We start from the raw sequence: 21,225 nt of genomic DNA, 5'->3' as shown, positions 1-21,225 counted from the left end.
TGCGGTCACCTCATACATCGGCTCCTTTACATATTCGGAGTTCCATCCAAACATCCCTGTGGGTTGCCAGAAGGTTGCATGCTAAGTATATGCACTTGAACCACATGTACATACACAGCTGCTTTCATAAAATAGTCCCCTGTTTTAATGTTATGCCCTCAGCTTTAACCGACTGCTTTTTTACAGGTACTTCTATATGTAAGTCTTGAGTCGATGTTCTGGCTCTTTCATTAACTTGCTGAGTGACCCCCGGCAAGGTGCTTCACCCCTGTGGGCCTCAGCTTCCCTGTTCACTGCAAAGTCTTCAACCACCTTATGTAAAAAATGTAGCAAACATTTATATCTCCAGGCCAGGCTCCTCTGCTGAGCTCCAAGGCCCACGCATCCAACTGCCTACCTGACATCTCTTCAGTGACTCAACAGCACCTCAAACCTAACCCGTCTCAATTTAAACTCCCCCTCTTCTGCTTCAGATCTGGCCTCTGCCTGGGCTCATTATCTCACTTAGCGTCATCACCACCCACCTAGAGTGAGTTTAAGCAGGAAGGAAGAACTTTAGGGCACTTCCATGGTGAGAGGACGAACCAGCAAGGAAGAAGGAGAAGAAATGGCTGGGGAGGAGCGTGAAAAACAAGGAGAGCAAAAGTTAAGCAAAGCAATTGTTTCTAGAAGGAGAGGCTGCCGATACCATCATATGAACCCTAGTTCAAACCTGACAGGGTTGCTTGGTAGCTGTAGGGACCTTGAGCAAGTTACTTAAATTCTCTGAGCCTTAGTTTCCTTAACCAGCCTCCTAGAGTTGTTGAGAATATTAAATGAAATGAGGCATGTAAAGTGTTTTGTCCAGTAATTACTAACAAAAATGTTAGCTAGTACAATTATTTTCTATGTTTTCAACTTATCAAGGCTGTAGCTTTGAGCTGAGGGTGGGGGAAAATTGGTCTCCAAGCTCAGTTTATTCCGCTACCTAGCAACTATATATTTACGTTTTCAACATCACTTCTTTATCCCTGATTACTTTAACAAGCACTTTCTAAATGCCCTGTTATAATTCAGGACCACCTGTGAGGTAGAGAGAACAATTCTGTTTTCTTCTCAAGATGAAGTGGCCTAGTATAAATTGTCAGAAGCAACATCAGCTTCGTAGGTTTACTGAGGTCTCTGAAAGGGTATGGAGAAGGAATGGCTGGGCCAGTTTACAATGACAGGGAAGGTCTGTAGCTGATAAAATGCTCTCCCTACTTATCTGCAATGGAAAGATCAATCTATACAACTCAAAGAGCTTATGAGGCCAGGTTCCAACAAAACACAAGGGCATCTGACACTGGAATCACTCTAATTTCCAAATAAGTCACCCTTCTCCGAAAGTGAATTTCAACTGGACACAAATGTGAAGCCCTTTCCAAGCAGGTTCCAGCCAGTGTTCCAGCTTCATCTCTGGCCATATGCTCTCAGCACAGAGCACCTTGGATGCTCAACCCACTTCTCTGAGCCCACCATGTTTCTTACACCTCCAAACTTTTGTCCCTTCTACCTGGGACAGTCTTTCTCCTGCACTCCCTTCAGATCAAAACCCATCTCCTTACATAATGTTTTCTAAATCACTTTGGCAGAATTAACCAGCTGCTGAGCCTCTGATCAGTGTTCCTGGGACACTGTACATGCCTTTTCTTTATCACTTATCACATTTATTGAAACTAATCCACTTCCAACTCTTCTCTTGGAGGACAGTAATATCCTTGAAGACAGCAACCATGTCTTACTTATTTTTACAATCCCTGTGACACTTGGCATATAGTCGGCATTTAATGAATATTTAAAGGAACCCCTCAGCTACTCCCATAACTAGGACATGAAAAGTATAATTCAATTTGAGAAGGTTCTATTTGTGCAGAAATTGGATTAGGAGTCTATGGAAAATAGAAGACAAACAATTATTGACTATACTTCATTCCTTGGAAGGAGATCACGGGGCAAGGGCTAGAATGCTCACAGCCCCAATTCTAGCCCTGCTAGTTCTAGAGACTCAATGAATAATCCTGAGAAAACTCTCTGGGACTCACTTCTTCATCTTTAAAATGAGGTGGTTAGATCAGTTTTGATTATTTGATTATTTTGATAGTTTTGATTATTCATATTATAATTTATATCCCTTTCTGAGTCCAAAAATCTTCTCTGAAACGTGTCTTAATTTAACTCCTTAGTGTTTGTGATGGAAAATTTGTTTACTTTCTCAAGGTTAACTAAATTTCCATTTTACACTTCTAAGGAGTAAACAATTCTATTCAACTTTCGGTTGCCAGGAACTTAATAAGTGTGTCCTTTAATCTGTCAGCCAAGTGGATGATTGCAATATATTCAATAATTCCTGTGAAATATTCAATAAAACTGGAGGTGGCAAGCTTGTAACATTCAATTCTTCTCCTAGATTCAATTTAATCCTGATGCAATCAGAAAATATAATTGTTCCTGCAAACAGAATTTTTGCATTTTTTTTTTATTCTTCTTTGCCATGCTCTGTTGAGCTCTTGGTTTCGCTTGGTTTCACATCATTGCTTTTCCTTGTTAATTTCCACTCCTTCCGTCCTGACTCTTAGATTGTCCACTGTTCAGACAAGAGAGAAAATCCCAGATATGACTGAGAGAGGACCCCCAGATTTGGGGACCCTCATAGCTATTAATGGGCTTTCGCAGCCTTCAGGTCCAGCACCCCTAATGGCAATGTCCTCTTGGTGCATCCACTCTGGGAAGGGAGGAGATAGAGCCTTCCTCTTGCAGAGCATCCATGACTCTACTATTATCAGAGACAACTTAGCACAGGAAGAACGAGGGCGTTGGAGTCTGACAGTCCTGGGCTTTACCTTGAGCCAGTGATTCTCAAACTTGAACATGCATCTCAATCACTTGGAAGGCTTGTTAAGAACACTGATTGCTGGGCCCTGCCCAGAGTTTTGGGCTCAGTAGGTCTGAGGTGGAGCCCGATAATTTGCTTCTAACAAGTTCCCAGGTGACGTGATGCTGCTCACCTGGAGACCATTTTTTGAGAACCACTGCTTTGAGCAGATGACTCCACGTCTATGGATTTAAGTTTCCTGATCTATAAAATGGGATTAATATTAATAGCAACCTACTTTACTGAAGGAGGGATAGAGGATTGGTCTTAGCTATGGGCTGAGAGGTGTTAGACAGACCTAGCTTTGAGTTCTACCTCTGTCATTTAAAGCTGTGAAGGCTTAGACAAGTTATTACTGTTTTTAAGCCTGTTACCTCACCTTCAAATTATCAGATATAATCATAATAGTTATTTAATCCCCCCAACATACCAGTCAGATAAGATGACATATAAAACACTCAGCATGGAAATGGGCATATAATTAATGCTCATTAGATGATAAATATTATCATAAATAATTATGATAATTATAATAATTATTAATAATTAATTAATAAATATTAATATAATAAGTATTACATTTGGGGGCCCCAAACTGGGAGGATTAAATGGTCTCATTGGCTGGCACAATCAGAAATTTAAAAAACCCCAGTAGGCTTGAATAATAGGGTCAAATCTAACAAGAAGACACAGCACAAAGGAAACAGAGTCCTTCACCTGGGCCCCAAATGCCATCTTCACGTGCTCGCTTAAATGTCATCTTCATCTGGGCTAAATGAGACAGCCCGGCTGGAAATTGTGGTCTCTACATTAGGCAGGCATATGATGGATATTTAGAGGTTAATTCAAACATAAGCAGTATATTCCGAACCCAAGTTTGAAATCCAGAGTGAGGGTGATGGCAGCTCTCTAAACCCCCACTCAGCCTGGTAGAGAGGCCCATGGTCATCTTGGAAACCACACACTCCACAGGCATGGACCAAATTGGGGCAGAGGGGTCAGCTGGGATTTTGAGCAGATTGAAAAACAGAAATGCATCCTGAGGAAGGTTGATGGCTGATGTGGGGGCTGCTTATCCCGAGGGAAGGCCCTGAGCACACAGGCAGCTGCAGTGAAATAACTGGGGTGGCTTGTGTGCAAAAACAGGAATGAATGAAGTTACAGGGAACAGATTTCAGCTTAACAGAAGGCAGAATTCACTATCAGAAGAGCTGGAACCAGACGTGAGCTTAGAACTCGAAGATCTTAGTGTGAAATCCAGCTCCATCATTCATTCATCCATCCATCCATTCACACAAATACTCAATGAGTATCTGATGGGTCAGTGAGTTGGGCAATGGTCGGCAACCACGGAGGGCCCAGGCAGCCAGGCTTAGGATTTTAGCCTTTACCTCAAGGGCATCAGTGATGCCATTTATGACATCAGGATAACAATTCCTACCTGGTTGCACTGTTTTGAGGATCAGGAATAATATGTGAACAGCATCTAGCAAAATGACTGACCCAAAGGTCCCAAACAAAGGCAGTAATCCCTAACATCGCACATCATTAAATCAACAGTTTCCCCAGAGAAGTCCACGGTCAGGCCAATTCTCCTAGAGACCCATTTCTCCAGCTGGCTCCCCATCCTCCCGAAAGGGTTAAGGAATCTTCCCAAAGAGTTTACTATAACCCTGGCTGGTTACCCCTGTTATTTTTATTCATATTTATTTATTTTATTGATACAGATGTATATATTTTCAAGGTATATGTGATAATTTGATACAGTCATATAATCAAATCAGGGTAACTGGGATATCAATCACCTTCATTATTTATCTTTTCTTTATGCTAGGGACATTTGAATTATTCTCGTCTAGCTATTTTGAAATGTACAATGGGTTAATGTTAACGATAGCCACCCTACTGATCTATGGAACACCAGGTCTTATTTCTTCTAAGTGTGTATTTGTAGCTATTAATCAACCTCTCCTTATCCCCACTTCCCCCACCCTTTCTGGCCTCTGGCACCCCATTATTTTTAAAGGCATGCTCTGTCTTCTGTATTTGAATTGCTTTAGTTACATAACATGTTCCTAAAATAACCAGACTAAAATTTTGCCTGGTGCTTTCTTCTGCCTGCCCCATCTCTGTCTAACAGTCCCATGGGGTATCACGCTTGGACATTCCCTGACCTGGCCACAAAGAAAGCCTTTTAGGAGGTCTGTGTGCAGAAGGATAAGGGAGGGCAGCAGGTCTCAGGGTCCATCCTCCTTGTCAGCAGCAGGTCTAATCTCCTAAGGTTATATTTTGGTCTCATTTTCACCGGGTATATTTTGGTCACACTGGGAGCTGCGAAGTCCAGGGAAGGGCCCTGTGGCTCTTTGTGCAGGACGCTACTGTGCTCGATAGTACAACAAAGATGCTCTTTCTTGGGCCATTTTCTTCCCTGTGGACAGGGGCTTTCCCTGCTCATCTCCCTCTATGTCTGCCCAGGGATTGGTCCTGCTCAGGAATGCCTGAGGATAGGACCCCTGGTCTGTAGTCCCACCCTCCTTGAGGCTCCTCGTAGGACGATTCTCACAGAACCTGCCTGTGAGTGCACCCACTGGGCCGCTGCTTTCCCAGAACAGGAGTTTCAGTGAATAGAGGAACCAGGAAGAGGCACTGTCCTCCTAGCCAGCACAGCTATTTTGCCTTGATCTCCTGTCTCTCCTTGACCCTAGAGCTTTGTGTTGGCAAGACAGTTACTGTTAGAGGAAAAACAAAGATGCTTAGTTTTGAAAATAGAATATCTGTGTTCAGGTCCAGGCCTTAATGTGTATTCATCCTATGACTTCAGGAAGGTCTTTTAATATCTGAGAGTGTCAGTTTCCTCAACTGGGTTTGATAATGAACATGGACTAGGATGCCATGATTGAGCATGCTTATCATAGTGCCTGGCACCTTGTGGGACTCTGCTTGGCTCCATGCCAGTACCCAGCCCCAGGACTCTGCACAGGGCACAGGTGTGGCAGAAGCTTCTGCCCACATGGTTGAAGAGCCAGCTGACCCACTGGGAGGGGAGAGGAACTCTCCCCTTCTCCCAGCCATCAGCAACCTCACTCAGTGAGACTGATGAATGTTGGGCTACCATTCCTGGTACAGGAGAAGAACACTGATTTAGGAGTCAAGTAATCCTATTTGGCTTTTGATTCTATCCCTACTATTTCTGCATTGTGTGATTATGTGCTTATTTACTTTATTTCTCTGAAACTTGGTCTCCTCTTTTACAAAATGGGAATAATGTCAACTTATAGGGTTCCTAGGAAGCTTAAGAATGAAACTTATATAGAGCACACAAGATCTAGCACATAGTAGGTGCCCAATAAAAGTTATCTTCCTTTTTGGTCTTTTACTACTAGAAAGATCAGAGCCAAATGAATTTAAAAGTTACCAGCCTGCATATTTATATTATAGTTTAATATAATATAATATAACTACATTTTTAAATATCCTGGTCTCGACTTTCATGTTTTCTTGATCCTGATTATTTCTCTTACTACTTTTTTTTATTATAGGTGCTCTTATTGGATATGTCCCCAAATTCTTTGCAGAATGAAGTGGATAGATTCTAACTGATGGCAGGAGAAATGGATCTGTAACATGACTTGGCAGTGTATGTGTGCTTTGGGCCACAGAGTGTCTCTGAACCTCAGTTTCCTCATCTGTCAAATGGGGGTAATACTAAACCAACTAGCTGTCTTATGGCACAGGAATAAGGAACCATTGCTGGAGTGTTTTGTGGAAGGACTTTGTAAACTCTGGAAAGCTTACAAGTAGAAAAGTTTAAACAAATACTCGATTTTATTCATCTTTGTAATTACTTCACCATCCCCCTCCCCCCCGCACTGTGCCCCAGCACCCACAGCACAGGGGCAGGCACGGACAAAGTACTGAGAAAATGGCCATGAAATCTCACCTCCGAGGCCTCACTCATGCTTGCTTCCTCCCCTAGCAGAGAGCTCGAGGGCTCAGCATGTGACGACCTCTAGAGAAGGATGCCCTTCACCCACCAGACATGGGACTGTTCAATAGAATGGAAGCCTCGAAACTAAGACAGAGCTAACTAATGGGACCCCGCAGGCAAGCGAGTCTGTCAAATGCCACTATGGGAAGAGCAGACAACCAAGCCTCATATCACAGGAATTCAACAGGGATTTGTTTTGAAGCATTTTCCTTTGGACTAAAAATGAACAAGAAGAAGACGACATATGTACAAAAGAGATAACGAAGAAGATTTAAGCACTGAAGAAAGACCCAGAAAATGATCCCAGTGAGCAAAAGATGGCAGAAAAAAAAAAAAAAATGACAAGTACACAGGGCAGTAAGATCAAAATCAGATTACTTAATAAAAGCTAGCATTTCTTTAAATGGAAAACAATGCACATTGTTTGTCCTTGAAATGTGACATGCACTCCTTTTTCAAGAATGCCAAAGCACTTCAAAGCAGTGGCCTACATCTGACAAAGCCCCAACACACCTTGGAGTCCCGGAGGTCATTGTTCCTATACAATGTTCGGAAGCTTGATGGAATAGATGTCACAGAACTTAGCAGTCACTTGGAACAGAAAAATCCAGAAAACAAATGTACGCACGGAGAGGCAGAATTTGAATTAGGCAAGGGCCCACCTGTTCGATAATGAAATAATTGCTCAGGGCACGTTTTTCTGTCATCTTCTCTGCTGTAACAACGATTCTGTTACCTGCCTCTCTCAATGCTGCTTCAACATTTGCACGTAATCTCAGGGCCTCCTAAAGACACCAATTCAGAAGGCAGACAGTCACTTCCCTAATGCCACAAAAATAGATTCAATTTTACATACCTCAGGGTGATTTCAGAAGCAATTTCTCATCTCCAGTGTAAGCATTACTTACATTTTTTCCCCCCGCTTAAATCTCATCTCAGTGGTTCCACAGGGCATTTTAAAAGGTACCTGATGCATTCTAGGGCATTCGAAAGATCCCCAGAGTGTTTTTTTGGAGCTGTAGCCTGAGGATATCAGATGCATAGAGTCCTAAAATATTCAGTGATTCAAACAAATGCAAAATTTCCTAATAATTGAGTGTAATAAGTCAATCAAGTTTTTTCCTGTCTTTTTAAAAGAAATATCATTAAAATGAATGCATATACATAGACATGTCTGAGTATATATGTATGTATATGTCTGTATAGATTTCTAAATTTCTTTCTGTGTGTATACATGTGTGTGTTTATAAATATAAAACACACATACACAAAATACACACCTCAATCATTTGGAATTTTGTCCCTGGCCTTTAAAATATCTAATTAGATTTCATTGATTCTTCTTCTTCTTCCTCTTTGGCTATAGCTAATCTGTCTCTGTCTTGGGTGTTTTCATCCTAAGGGTCTATGGTGAAACGGTGGTGATGTTTCCCTTCCAAATCCAAGAAATCAGTGTTACCCAAGTTTTCATTTGAGATCAGAAAGCTTGAGACCAAATACCTACAATTTCAGGGTCACAACGATTGTCCTACATCTTTGACCATAATCTTTCTGGCATTCAGAGTCCTCCCAGGGCACTCTTACAAATGGAAAAAAGTGTGCACAAGAGGCTGGACTGTACAGAAAGGGTTTTTGATGAATAGGTACCACTTGGTCAGTACTTTCAATCAACTAGGCTTGCAAATGAACCTCTCTGCCCCTGGGCCAAAATCAGGAAAGCCAGCGACAGTTTCATGCAGCCAGAGGCTCAGTGAGCTCAAGATGGTCCTTTTTTTCTTTTTTCGTTTTTATTATTATTTTAATTGACACATAATAATTGTACATATTTACGGGGTACAGTGTAATGTTTTGATACATGTATTCAATGTCTAATAATCAAATCAGGATAATTAGCATATCTATCACCTCAAACATTTATCATTTCTTTGTGTTGGGAACATTCAAAATCCACTCTTCTCGCTATTTGAAAATATTCAATCAATTGTTGTTAATTATAGCCATTCTATAGTGCTTATAACTTATTCCTCTTATCAAGCTGTAATTTGTATCAGAGGTTGGTTAACAGATACAAAATTAAAGCTAGGATGGTTCTTTCTTTCAAAGAAAAATTAAACCCGTTTCTTTGCCAACCCCTCCTCTGCTTCTCCTAGTCTACGTCAACATTCCTTTTTCCCGTGCCCTAGGGAATGTATGAGTCCCAGTGATTCACCTGGATTAAAAATGGAAAAGGACTGATGTCACGGTTAGGCAGATTGCAAATTTGCTCTGATCTCTAAGAGAAACAACACTTAAATATTTGCTCATAAAATAATCAGTATATGCCTTTAGACTTTGTCTTTTAAAGCCATTACCAACCTTAAGAAGTGCTTAAACTTAGCATCGCCAATAAGGGGCAAAGCGGTGTCAGGTGTCTATTGATACCACGCAAAGGGAAGCACGCAACATCATTTATGGAACACTTTTGCCAAAATATTTAACCTGAATGTAATCATGATGAAAAAGTGAGACAAATCTAGAATGTGGAACATTCTACAGGACAATTGCCCTAGACTTTTTAAAAATGTCAGTGTCCTGAAAGAAGAAATAAAGTTGAGAAGGCTGTTCTAGATGAAAGAAGATGAAGAGACATAACTATCACACACGTGAGCACCTTGACTGGATCCTGGATTAAAACAAACAAACAAACAAACAAACAATAAAGAATATTTTGGTGACTTTGAGGAAATTTGACTGTGGACTGGTATATTGGGTGTCATCGAATGGAGATTACATTTTATTGTTTATGTTGAAGAGCTGTCCTATTCTTAGAAAACACATGCAACATACTTCTAAATGGTTATGAAAATTTTGAAAAAAATTATATATATATATGGGGGAGAGAGAGAGAAAGAACAAGGGCAAAAGTGCACATGTTGCAAAATGTTAACAATTGGTGAATCTAGGTAAAGGGTATATGAGTATTCATTTTTCTGTTTTCTCAACTTTTTTTTGTAGGTTTAAACTAATCTCTCATCCCCAGAGAGAGCAGGTCAATATTTGAAAACAGCTATTGCTTCTGTCGAAGTTCTGTGTTCTAAACCTACATTCTAAACCTGGGTGACTGTAAGGACTCTTTGAATGACTTTCACAAAATCCATATCCCTCAGTCCTGCCCTGCCACTCATACCCCAGATTTTGATTCAGAAGGTAAGGTGTGGGACCCAGATTTGTGAATTTTGAAAACCTTCCCAGGTGAGTTTTGTGCTGCATTTAAGCTTAGGAATTATGGGCCTGAATTACTCGCAGATCGGGGGTCTTGAGGAACAAACTGTGTGGCTCTGGAAAGGCCAGCCAAACACACTTAGCCTTGGGTACCCCTATAAAATGGGAGCAATGATATTAAGTATTTTACAGGACTATGGTGAGGATGAAATGAGAATATTTATTTCCTTTCTTCCATCATCCTCTCATAGACCCCATCATCCCCAAAGTGGTTTTTACAAAATGTGGTTTCTTCCATTTGCAATTTACATGGTAAATGGAAGACATCCATCTATGCTCAGATCTTTTTAGATTTCCTGCATTACCCAGTTTAGGTCAGAGGCTGGAGAATCTAGACTATTAACTGGCTTACAGCAGTGTTGAAAGAGAAGAACAGAATCTAGCTCTCTTGAGTCTGATCCCCAAGGGAGCCCTGGATGTTGCCAGTCTTGGGGTTCTCCTTTGGATAAGGATTAACCCTGAAATCTTATTAGCTTGGGATTCTTTATAAACTCTGCATGAGGACTCAGGTGGTCTTGCCTAAAGCCACTTAGAGCATGGGCTGTGGCAGGGAACTGGCCACAGCTTGGGAGGCAATGGCTTCCAGCCTGGATGTGTAACTTACCAGCCGTGGGACTTTGGAGACGTTGCCTCTCTGACCCTTCATTTCCTAAGTGCTGGGAATAGAAACCATAAGGCATGACTCACCTGCTTCACCTGGTATATGTGAAACATAGTTTTGAACATTTTAAGTCACTCAATTAGTGTGGCATATTTTTCTCCTTAAAGGCATAGCCATCTTCTTCCTCCTTCTTTTTTACTACTGTTATTTTTAACCTGCTTCTATTTATGTCCACAAACATTTAGGATGACTTGCTCTCATTTCCATCTAATTTGGAGTAGATTCTTAAATACTCATTTTCACCTTTGGACGTGCTGCCCAAAGTCTTTGCCAAAGAGAACCTTCATCCTGGACCATCTCAGGGAAGCATCCACAACTCATCCCTGCAGCATCTGACCACCGCGAGGTGTACACAGAGGAAGTGCTGGGGCCAAGCTGGACCACATATGTCCCCTTCCCCTTAGTTGACTCAACTTACTGAATCCGTTAACGTCCTGAGAACTAGAAGAGAAGCCTTCATCGTTGCGGCTGGTGCTGAGCTTGGTGGTGGGTTTGTCGGTCGAGGCCACTGGCCCCATCTCCCTCTGGGCTCCACTCTGTGTCTCCTTTTGCTTCTTGGCCAGCTTCCTTTGGGACATGTGCAAGGGGAAAAACCACAGTCAGATGGTGACAGTTGCATTAAAGTATTGGGAAGATGGATTTCCTCCTTCCCCGCCCCTCACCCTCCACCCCTAAACCTGGCTCATTCTCCAGAAACAGAGTCAAGGCAGGCCCTCCAAGGTCAAGGTGAAATAAATTTAAGTCCTCCTGAAACCATTCATGGGTTCCATTTACTCAGAAATATGAGTTTTTTGCTGTCCCCTCCCCAGCAACGGACGTGTTCTATATCTGAGCTTAAAACGGGAACTCAGTGAGACTTGTGCAACGCTTCCGCCACTCTCCTTGCACAGGGAGGAAGAGGATACACTGGTCTTTCTGTTTCTGTGGCTCTGAATGAGATTAAAAACGGAGCTGGGCTTTCTCAGGGACTGAGCTTATAAAAATCCCACCAAATAATGGTAGATTAAAGCAGGAGCTGGTGGTTAGCTGGGGGTGAGGGTGGAGGTTAGTCTCATAGCTCAAAAGGAGGAAAGTTAAAGCTGAATTTGATGTACAGTTACTCCCATAGGAATAATAGACCCTCAGAACCACACGGGCATTTATAACGTTAATAGTGTAGAACAGTGGTTCTCAAACTTTGGTGTGAATTTGAGCCACCTGAAGGACTGAAAAAGTACCCAGAGGCCCAGGCTTATGGAAGTAGGACAGGGCCTAGACCTTTGCATGGTTTTAACCCACTGGAGGTTAAAACCATCCACTTCGTATCAGGCAGACCTGGGTTCATAGCCTACCTCTGCTGCCTGCCAGCTAGCTGCATGACCTGGGCAAGTTCCTTAATCTCTTTAAGTCCTGCACTCTTCTTCTGTATACTGTGGCAAACAACAGGACCAGCCTTACAGAGTTGTGATGATTAAATGAGATAATGCATAAAATACACAGAGCACAGTGCCTGACACAGAGTGAACATCCAACACATGGCGGTTGCTATTCTTGTTTTTATATTCTTGCCACCTGATCCAACTATATTCCAGTGTCGGAGCCTCCCAACAGCCCCACTATGAAATCCCATCTCTCCCTGAATTCTGTCAAGTGCTGGAGACTTTAATACCTCATCACGGATCTGAGAGGTTAAAAAGTTCCTCTTTTAAGGATTCGAAATCTACTTCTCCTAAATTTTAACTGATAGGTCTTAGATATATTATTAGAGATATAAAAATATGAGTAAACCCTCTTACATATAACAGTTATTTAAATATTTCTAAAAAGTCAGCATGGTTCCTCTGAGTTTTCCAATATATATATATACAGCTAAATATAGTTACTATGTTCCTATCACATGAACGGCGATGGGTTAAACATTAAATATCCAGAGAGTAAATTTCTCCAGGTCTCTTGCTCCATCCTTCACAAAATTTGGCTTCAAATTCAATCTTGGTCATTCCTATCTCAACACAGAAAGGACAGATGTTCCAGAGAGGTCAAATTCAGTGCAATATACGGAATAACTTTCCAAAGTTGAGCCCACCTGATCGTGAAATAGGCAGTTTCAAGTTTTCATTATCTCCCTGCCATAGGAATTATTAAAGGAAAGAATAAACCCAGATTTAGAAGTGTTTTAGAGGAGTTCTTATAGGACTAATAACAGTTTGACAGTATCTTCCTTAAAACATGGGTCTCATGAAACAGGTGTAGACGGCACAGAAGACTCACAGATGCACACTCAGATGAGGATAATTTGAGGAAAATTTATTTATAAAAGGACTATTGACAAAGGTGGGAAGGGTGCAGGGGACCCAAGATATAATACAGCAATGGAGAGCTGTAGACCACCTGGGGGTCCAGAGGGGACAAATAGAAGAAGCAGTAACCAGAACCCAAAAGGAGAGAGTTGGGAAGAAGAGGAAACCTAAAGAGAAGCAGTGGCTTTCTCTGGAGGGGCCCAACCAGTCCTGGACAACCTCACAGGGACAGAACCAGAGGAAGCCATGCCCTGACTACCCCTCCCCCCTTCCTCTGACCTCCTGTAGTGGCTCTCATTAGCTAAACCCCACGAAAAGCCACAGGTGGCCAGCGGTCCTTTGATAGAGACCATAGAGAGCACACTCTGGAAGCACAGAGCACAGGGAGAAAGGTGGAGAGCGAATCTGGCTGCAGGAATCCAGACCAAGAAGAGAAAGATTTTTACATCCCTTATTTTGGCCATCATTGGAAGACACACGGAGCCTAAAATGAAATTCTTCATTTGTTTATTTGTTTATTTATTTTAGATTGGCCTGGGGAAAGAAGGGCACTCAGCAATAGAATGCATCTTTCAGTTGTAATGCTGTGGCCACGGGCGCGCTGCTCTACTCTTGGAACTATTCCAGGCAGACAGAAAAGCAACAAGAAATGAAGCATTGGATCAGCCGGGCCCTTTCTCAGCACCAACAGGCAATTAGACGGGGAGAGCGGGAACGCCAACGAAAGAAAAATGAGTAATTCTGCGGCTGATGACATTTCAAAATTTTATTCTTCATTTATTATCAAAAAGGAGTGTGTTTAAAAATGTATATGTGACCTTCTTAATCATAAATTTGAAAAGATATATGGCAGATCCTTTGCCTCTGTCTGAGCTTGGCTCACATTGCCCCAGCAGGAAATAAAAAGAAATCCGATAAGAGAGTTAACTTAAAAACTATAAATGAGTATGTATTGGAGGCTTTGATATTTCCTTGGGGGCAGAACTCCCAACCAATCTCCTTCCACTCAGGGTAATATAATATGGAGAGGGTTGTCTTAGGCACAAATCACTGGTTTCCAAAGGAATAATAATAATAAAAAAAGGCCTTGCTGCTTTTATGAAAAATGGCATTTTATAGACATGTTTGGGTAGTTCTGAACACCAGTATTAAAAAAAAAGAAAAACTGAGTCTTTCCAAAACATATAGATATTTAAAAGCAGGAAAGCTAACTTAGTTGTAAAAAGTCAGATACCTGACACCCTTAGTGCCTACCTCATGGCTGACACTACATGTTCATGGTGATAATGATGCCATACGAGAATTTGAAAATGTATAGACAGATGTTCTGGCGATAGGTAAACACAGCTGCAAGAAGGAAATGAATGGGGTGTGTGTAGAAGGAAACAAAACACAAAACCACAGTCTGGGGACCTATCTCTCTATTCTTTCAAAATTCAAGTTCTAAGAAATCCTCCCAGTAACACAGGAAAATTGATATTCATTCCCATAACCAAAGAGTTACATTTACCATTCTTTTAAAAATTTTTCTCAAGAGAGGGAAAAATCTAAACCCTTGAATAGGGCACACTAGATCCTCAAACTATGGTCCAGGCTTCAGCTCAGCTGTATCCTCTGCACACATCTCCTTCTAGAAAAGTTCAACTACCTCCCCCTCACCCCACACACATCATTCCTCAGTACTCTCCATTCCTTAATGTGTCCCCATTCTTTTCCACTGGTCACCTCCTTTTTATCTTCCAAGGCTCAATTGTCATTCAAATGTCACATCTCCTTGGAGGTTTCTCCCTGCTTCTCTAGATAGATTTACAGTTTTCCCCTCTTGGTTGTCTCATCCAGTGAACAAACATTTATTGATAGAGTACATGCATCAGTCTCTGCTAGATGTAAGAAGACCATATCTGCTTGACCTTGACCCTCATGGAATGCAGAGAATAACGGCAAAGAGAGGCATTAAACAGAGAAATACAGAAATAAGGACAAAATCACAAAGATGATGAATGCCAAGAAGAAACACCAGGTGCTATGAGAGAGCTAATGCCTGCTCCAAACTCTGGCAGGAGGTCAGGGGAGGTTTTGGTGCTATGTCAGTTAAGTACTTGTCTAGCCAAATTGCAGTCTTCAACTCTCTCACCCACTAGGACAAGAACCTCTTGGGAGAAGGGCTTTTGACTTCTTGCACCTACTCCAATTTCTTGCTGAGTGTCTGGCTCATAGCCAGTGCTCAACAAATTTGTTGCACAAATTTATATTTAAGTCTATGATCTGAAGTATAGAAAAGATGGTCCTCCTACTCTGAACACAAATTATAACCACTTTAAAAGGAGATACGTGCAAAGAAAGAGAAGAGAAAAACCTGCATAAAATTAGTTTGTGACCTGGAATGTTTGTACCTAGGATTATTTTCGGTTTAATAATTTAGCATTTTCTTCTTGGAATGTTTGCAGAATTAATGGAGTGTCCACAGAAGTCAGAGATTTTTTTCCCCCCAGAGCCCACAGAATATCCACAGCTGTAGAATTTTCCTTTAAAACTCACAAAATAGTCACATGACTCATGGATGATCATATAATTCATGGAATCCTCAGAGCCTTCAAGACTCAAGAACTTATGAGTTTCCGAATTTGGGATTTTTTTCTCTAGTTGTTCTAAGATTCTTGCCAATTGGGTCACACAATTTCGCCAGCAGGGGGTACCAAAAGCTGGTAAAAAGAGAGCATGCATAAGCCTGTTTATTCCCCTGCAGGGACATTTCCGGAGCTGAAGGATGTTTTAAGACACAACAATCCGAAGTTTACCACTTCTGACAGGTGAGAATGATGTGACGTGGCTATGGCTCTCGGCATTTTCCCCTCTAGCGGATCACTCTGAGGTCTCTCCGACCTTTGCTTGTTAGCAGAGTGAGGGGTAGGCAGCAGGGGATGTGCCCGTGATGGGCCGTGAGTCCTGTGATGTATTCTGAGCGCCGCTCTTTACAAGGGATACTGGCAGGTGGAACAGCTCAAGGGAGAAGAATGAAGAGCTGTTAAAGGTGCCGAAATCACGCTATGAGAGGAAGCGTGTGTGGAGCATCCAGGGATATGTCTCATCAACAGAGAATACAAAGAAGTGGTCTCTTCACACACCTGACAGCTGGGTCTGTGTGGCCCCAGGGGACAAAATTAGGACCAGGTTGACTTGACACAAGGAAGAAATTTCTAGCAAAGTAGAATGGCTAAGGTCTCTTTTAGAAGTGCCCAAAGCCGGAATTTCCCTTCCCAATTTGTCTTCTTTGGCAACCTTCTCTTCACCTTTTAAGGCCCAACTGCAACATCCCCTACTCTTTAAGTCTTTGCCTCCTTCCTGAAGTGAGTCGTTGCCTCCTCTTTGCTCATTAATTTGTTAATGAGCACCTACTTTGTACCAGTGCTATCAGATGGAAGGAGACGATGATGTGAAAAGCCAGATGTTTAGGCTTTTGCAAGTATTGAGCCCCCCATCATTGGAGGAGTTCAAGTAGAGACTGCAAAACCAGTTAGAAAAGAGGCAGGGGAAGATTCTAGCACCTGGGCTCTGCAAACCCCTTGAATCTGTTTTCGGGTGGGAACAGGAGGACCCAGCCAATTGTGGGGGGGGTTCTTGGGGGTTCCACCCAGAATTTTTCCCTGAATGTGAGGGGCCACACCCACTTTCCTAGGGAGACATTGGTCAGACACTGTTCCCTTCCCCACAAGGCTCCTCCCCTGCCCCATCCTCCATTGGCATCCCTGGAGAGACTTTCCCGGGAAACCACAGAGATTGGAACCCTGGAACCAGAGAGGTATCCCAACCATAGGAGGTGGACCAAAAAACCACGCGAGTGAGGCCCTGCTCCTATTAAAAGCTGGCTTTGTACTCTTTGAAGATGGGATGCTCTGTGCTGACATGGCTGGACCTCAAACTGGAGTTACACATCATAACTGGAAGGGACCTGCACCATCCCCTCATTTTAAAAAAGAAACTGAGGCCTGGACAGAGGAGGCACTTAGCCAATGCACACAGCAAGGGGTGGAAGCTTTCTGCCTGCCAGCTCAGGACATCTGTTCCAACATCCCTCCACCTTTCTTCTAGGGATGAGATCTGAAGTGCAAAATTCAGTCCATGGTACACATGACTCTGGTCTCCTACACATACAGCAAAACCTTACTTATCTAAACCCCACTAACTCAGAATTACTGTAACCGAGGCAGAGGCAGGGCTCTATCACGTAGTAATTAATAACATGAATGAGGATATGGATGTATGCAGGGTTTAAAGGAGAACACACTGCTTTCCCTACCTCAGGAGGCAGGACGGCATAGCAGTTAACGCACTGGCTTTGGTGCCAGACAGCCTGGCATTGGAACCTGGCTCCGTGTCAGACTAGCTGTGTGAGCTCTTGCAAGTTACTCATCCCTCCACATGTCAGTTTCCTCCTGTCTGCAAAACACAGGTTACAGCAGTACTTCCCTGTAAGATGGCTGTGAGGATTAAATGGTAGGTTGCTAGCAAGGCATTTTACCCATGGCATGCACACAGTAAGCATTCAATAAATGCTCTCTGGTATGATCATCTTTTAAATACAGGAAGCAGCCATGTTAGTATAAATGACCTCATTATTTATCAAATATGAATCCTTTAAAGCAGATGTCCCGAAGAATGGCTTTTTTTCTAAAAACATCCATTGATGTATTCTAGAACCACGCTTCTCAACCTTGGCCGCACAAATCATTTGGGGACCTTTAAAAATTACTGATGAGATTCTAATTTAATTGGTCTGGGGTGCAGCCTGGGCATCTGGGTTTTTAGAAGCTCCCCAGGTGATTAGAATGTGCCACCAAGCTTGCGCACCACCGATGTAGAACAGCGCTTCTCCAAGTGTAGTCACCGGACCGGCAGCATCAGCTTCACCTGGGAATGTATTAGCAATGCAATTTCGCCAGCCCCACCTCTGACCTACTGAATCAGAAACTCCAGGTGATTAATAAGCACCCTAGGCAATTCTACATGCCGAAGTTTGAGAACCACTGAAGTGGACCCCCTCTTCAGCTGGTCTGAATTAGCAAAGAGTCCCTATCATGTTTCATTCATGAAAATGGAAAACCAGGAGGTAGGAGACCCGGGTGCTGGTCCAGATCTCCAAATATCTCACTGAGTTGCTGTGAATACTTCCTTTCCCTTCTCTAGGTATTGATTTTACTCTGGGGGAAAGCTGGCATCTGAGAACCATGGCAAGAACTGATGCTTTTAAAACAATTGTTTTGGATTGAATTGTGTTCCGCTCACCCCATCCCCTGCCCACAGAAGATTTGTTAAAGTCCTAATCCCTGGGACCTGTGAACGTAACCTTACTTGGAAATAGGATCTTTGCAGATGCAATCAAGTTAAGACGAGGTCTTTAGGGTGGCCCTGATTCCAACATGACTGGTGTCCTTGTAAGAAGAGGGAAATCTGGACAGAGACACAGGAAGGAGGCCACGTGACAGCAAAGGCAGAGATCGGAGTGGGGCAGCTGCAAGCCAAGGAACACCAAGAATTGGTGGCCTCCACCAGACACAGGAAAGAGGCGAGGAAGGATTCTACTTAGGTCTCAGAGAGCATGGCCCTTCAGCAGCTGGATTTTGGACTGCTATAGCCTCCAGAACTGTGACAGAACAAATTTAGGTTGTTTTAAGTCACCCGGTTTGTGGTACTTTGTTACAGCAGCCCGAGGAAACTAATAAAATGACCATAAAACAATAAGTCCTAAATTAATTTCACTTACTTAATAAACATTTATATAGTACTTATTCCATGCCAGGCACTATTCAAGGCTTTTTAAAATTCAGTGTATTAAGTTCTCTTAATAACTCTATGAGGTCAGTAGTAGTATTATCACCATTTTATAGACGAAAGAGTGAGGCAGAGAGAGTTGAAATAACTCATAGAAAGTCTCCCAGGCTTTCAGCGTTGGAGTTGGGATTCAAACCACAGCAGTCGGGCTTCTGAATGTACCCTGAAATTCCTCATTACGTAATGCTCTCCACAACGTCTGTCCCCTTGTCCCAAAGCCTTCTCAGTTGCCTCCCTTCCTCCCCAGGCAAACACACATGCACACACATGCATAGACACCTGCAGCCAGCAAGCTCACATTCACACCCACTCACATCCTTCAGGCAACGTGCATCCTGTCTGCTCATTGCCTCTTTTGGGGACCAGTTCTGGGGCATAGCTGGTGGGTCCTTCTGGTCCTACCCCCACCATGCTAGCCTGGGGCTTCTCCGTGCATCTCCCACAATGCAAACTTCCAGAAGCAGTGGCAGCAGCAGCAGATCTCATCCCAATCTGAAGGGCCCAAGGAACTTGATATTTCCCCTCCACCCCTCTGCTGTCTAGCTCCCCATGTCTGTGCCCTTACCTGTCTCCCTCTGCTTCTTTCTCCTGCCTGTGCGCCCCCCCGCTCTGTCTTGGGTGGGCTCTCCTACCAATCACACTCTTCAGTAAGTCAGACCCTATTGGACCATTCTCTGGAGCTGGCAGGAAACCATAGCTACAGAAGGCCTAAGACAGATGTGAGGCCCTCTTCCTACAGGGCACATGGCCACACTGCCCCTTGGACCCTGAAGCAGAGCATAGTAGGAATAGCATGGACTCTGGAGCCAGAGTGCCTGGGTTCAAATCCCCGTTCCACCATTGATTAGCTGTATAGTGTTGGGCAATTACTCAACCTCTCTGTAACTCAGTTTCCTCATCTGTCAAATAGGTATAATTACAGTGAATTGTCTTAACAATGCTTTGAGGTATCGACTTATAAATGTGACAGTACTCACACAGGATCTGCCACCTACCAAATAAGCTCTGCGTAAGTGTTTGTTGAGTAATAGGCAATGAGAAGGGAGTAAATGCCTCGAAGCAGAGTGGGGACAGAATCCTCGGTTTGGACAGTGGGAGCTGCCCTGAATGCTCTCAGGCCACCATGCTCCAAGGCCCTGGGCTGGGCAGATGGCCCCGCTGGTCTTGGTGCTGTGGAAACACCATGGACTTGGCCCCTGGACTGACTTGGTTCTAGCTGGCTGTGTGATCACGACCAAGTCTCCCTCTCTATGGGACTGTGAAACTCAGTTTCCTCATCTGGGGAATGGGATTTGACATACGCTAGTTCACAGAGTCGCTGTGATGATGAGAATGATAAATGATATTTCCCTAGCACGGTCCGTGGCATATAAACGTACTCAACAAATACTAGCTCCTTTTCCCTTTCTTCACCTCAGCAATTGGCATGACTTTGTCCTCACTGTAATTTTTACTCTAATTTTGCATTTGATCAGCTTCCTGAGGTGAGTACTCCAGGGACCCGAGGTGACTCTTTCTCTCCCTGCAGACCTCCTTGCACCAATACCCTGCTCATACGACCACAGCCAAACCAGACAGGCAGATGCTCTTCTCCCAGTCATGCTTTGACTCTCAGATTCTGGTGTCTGAGGTCATTACAAGATACAGAATCTTGGATTCTCTGAACTGGAAAGGCCCTTGGGGTCCTCCAAGTCATTTACCTACCCTAGCGAGGAAACCCCTTGCAACAGCCCCGGCCAGTGGATCTCCAGCTGCTGACCACCCAACTTCAGTGACAGGGTCTCATCACCTCTGCGGGCAGCCCCTTCCCTCTGAGCAGAGGTTGAGCTGAACTCTGCCTCCTGAAGGGCCCCCTTGAATGTCAATCCTCAGGCTGTCTGCTGTCCCCACAAAGCCTGTATGTGGATAGGTGGCTGACCATGAATCCTTCAAGATGTATCCCAAGAAGCCTCTTCCAAGCAGTCCCCCTGGGTTGCTGATGCTGTATGGCTATTCCCTTCCCAGCTCAGTGAACCTTCTTCTCCATTCCACAGCCACACGCCCACACCTCTTCTCAGATCTCAAACCAGGACTCTCAGCATGGTCTCCCTCTCACAAGCCCACAGACAGACACCTCCTCTACCCCTGCCCCACCTCAGACTTTCAGTCCTCATCCAGAAACACCTCCTACTTGCTGACGGCCAGCCCACAAGGCTATTGCCCCTACTGGACCATAACCACAAGGGCAGGGACTATGGTGGCCTTGTTCACCACCAATTCCCCGGGGCCTTACATGGTTTTTACAACAAGCAGGTACTCAGTAATCACTTATTGG

The 21,225-nt window shown here is 43.4% G+C and overlaps 1 protein-coding gene across 1 annotated transcript in view; it reads right to left on the bottom strand.

Annotated features, from left to right (window-relative positions):
- PTPRT (protein tyrosine phosphatase receptor type T) overlaps positions 1 to 21,225 on the bottom strand; it is a 778,866-nt gene that overhangs the window by 103,120 nt on the left and 654,521 nt on the right. Inside the window, exon 23 of the mRNA XM_069495747.1 lies at positions 11,222 to 11,370. Coding sequence (XP_069351848.1) covers positions 11,222 to 11,370 — 149 coding nt within the window. The remainder of the gene's footprint in view (positions 1 to 11,221; positions 11,371 to 21,225) is intronic.

The sequence above is a fragment of the Eulemur rufifrons genome, chromosome 20 (assembly GCF_041146395.1).
Source record: "Eulemur rufifrons isolate Redbay chromosome 20, OSU_ERuf_1, whole genome shotgun sequence".
NCBI lineage: Eukaryota > Metazoa > Chordata > Mammalia > Primates > Lemuridae > Eulemur > Eulemur rufifrons.
This window is presented reverse-complemented; position numbering and strand designations above follow the sequence as displayed.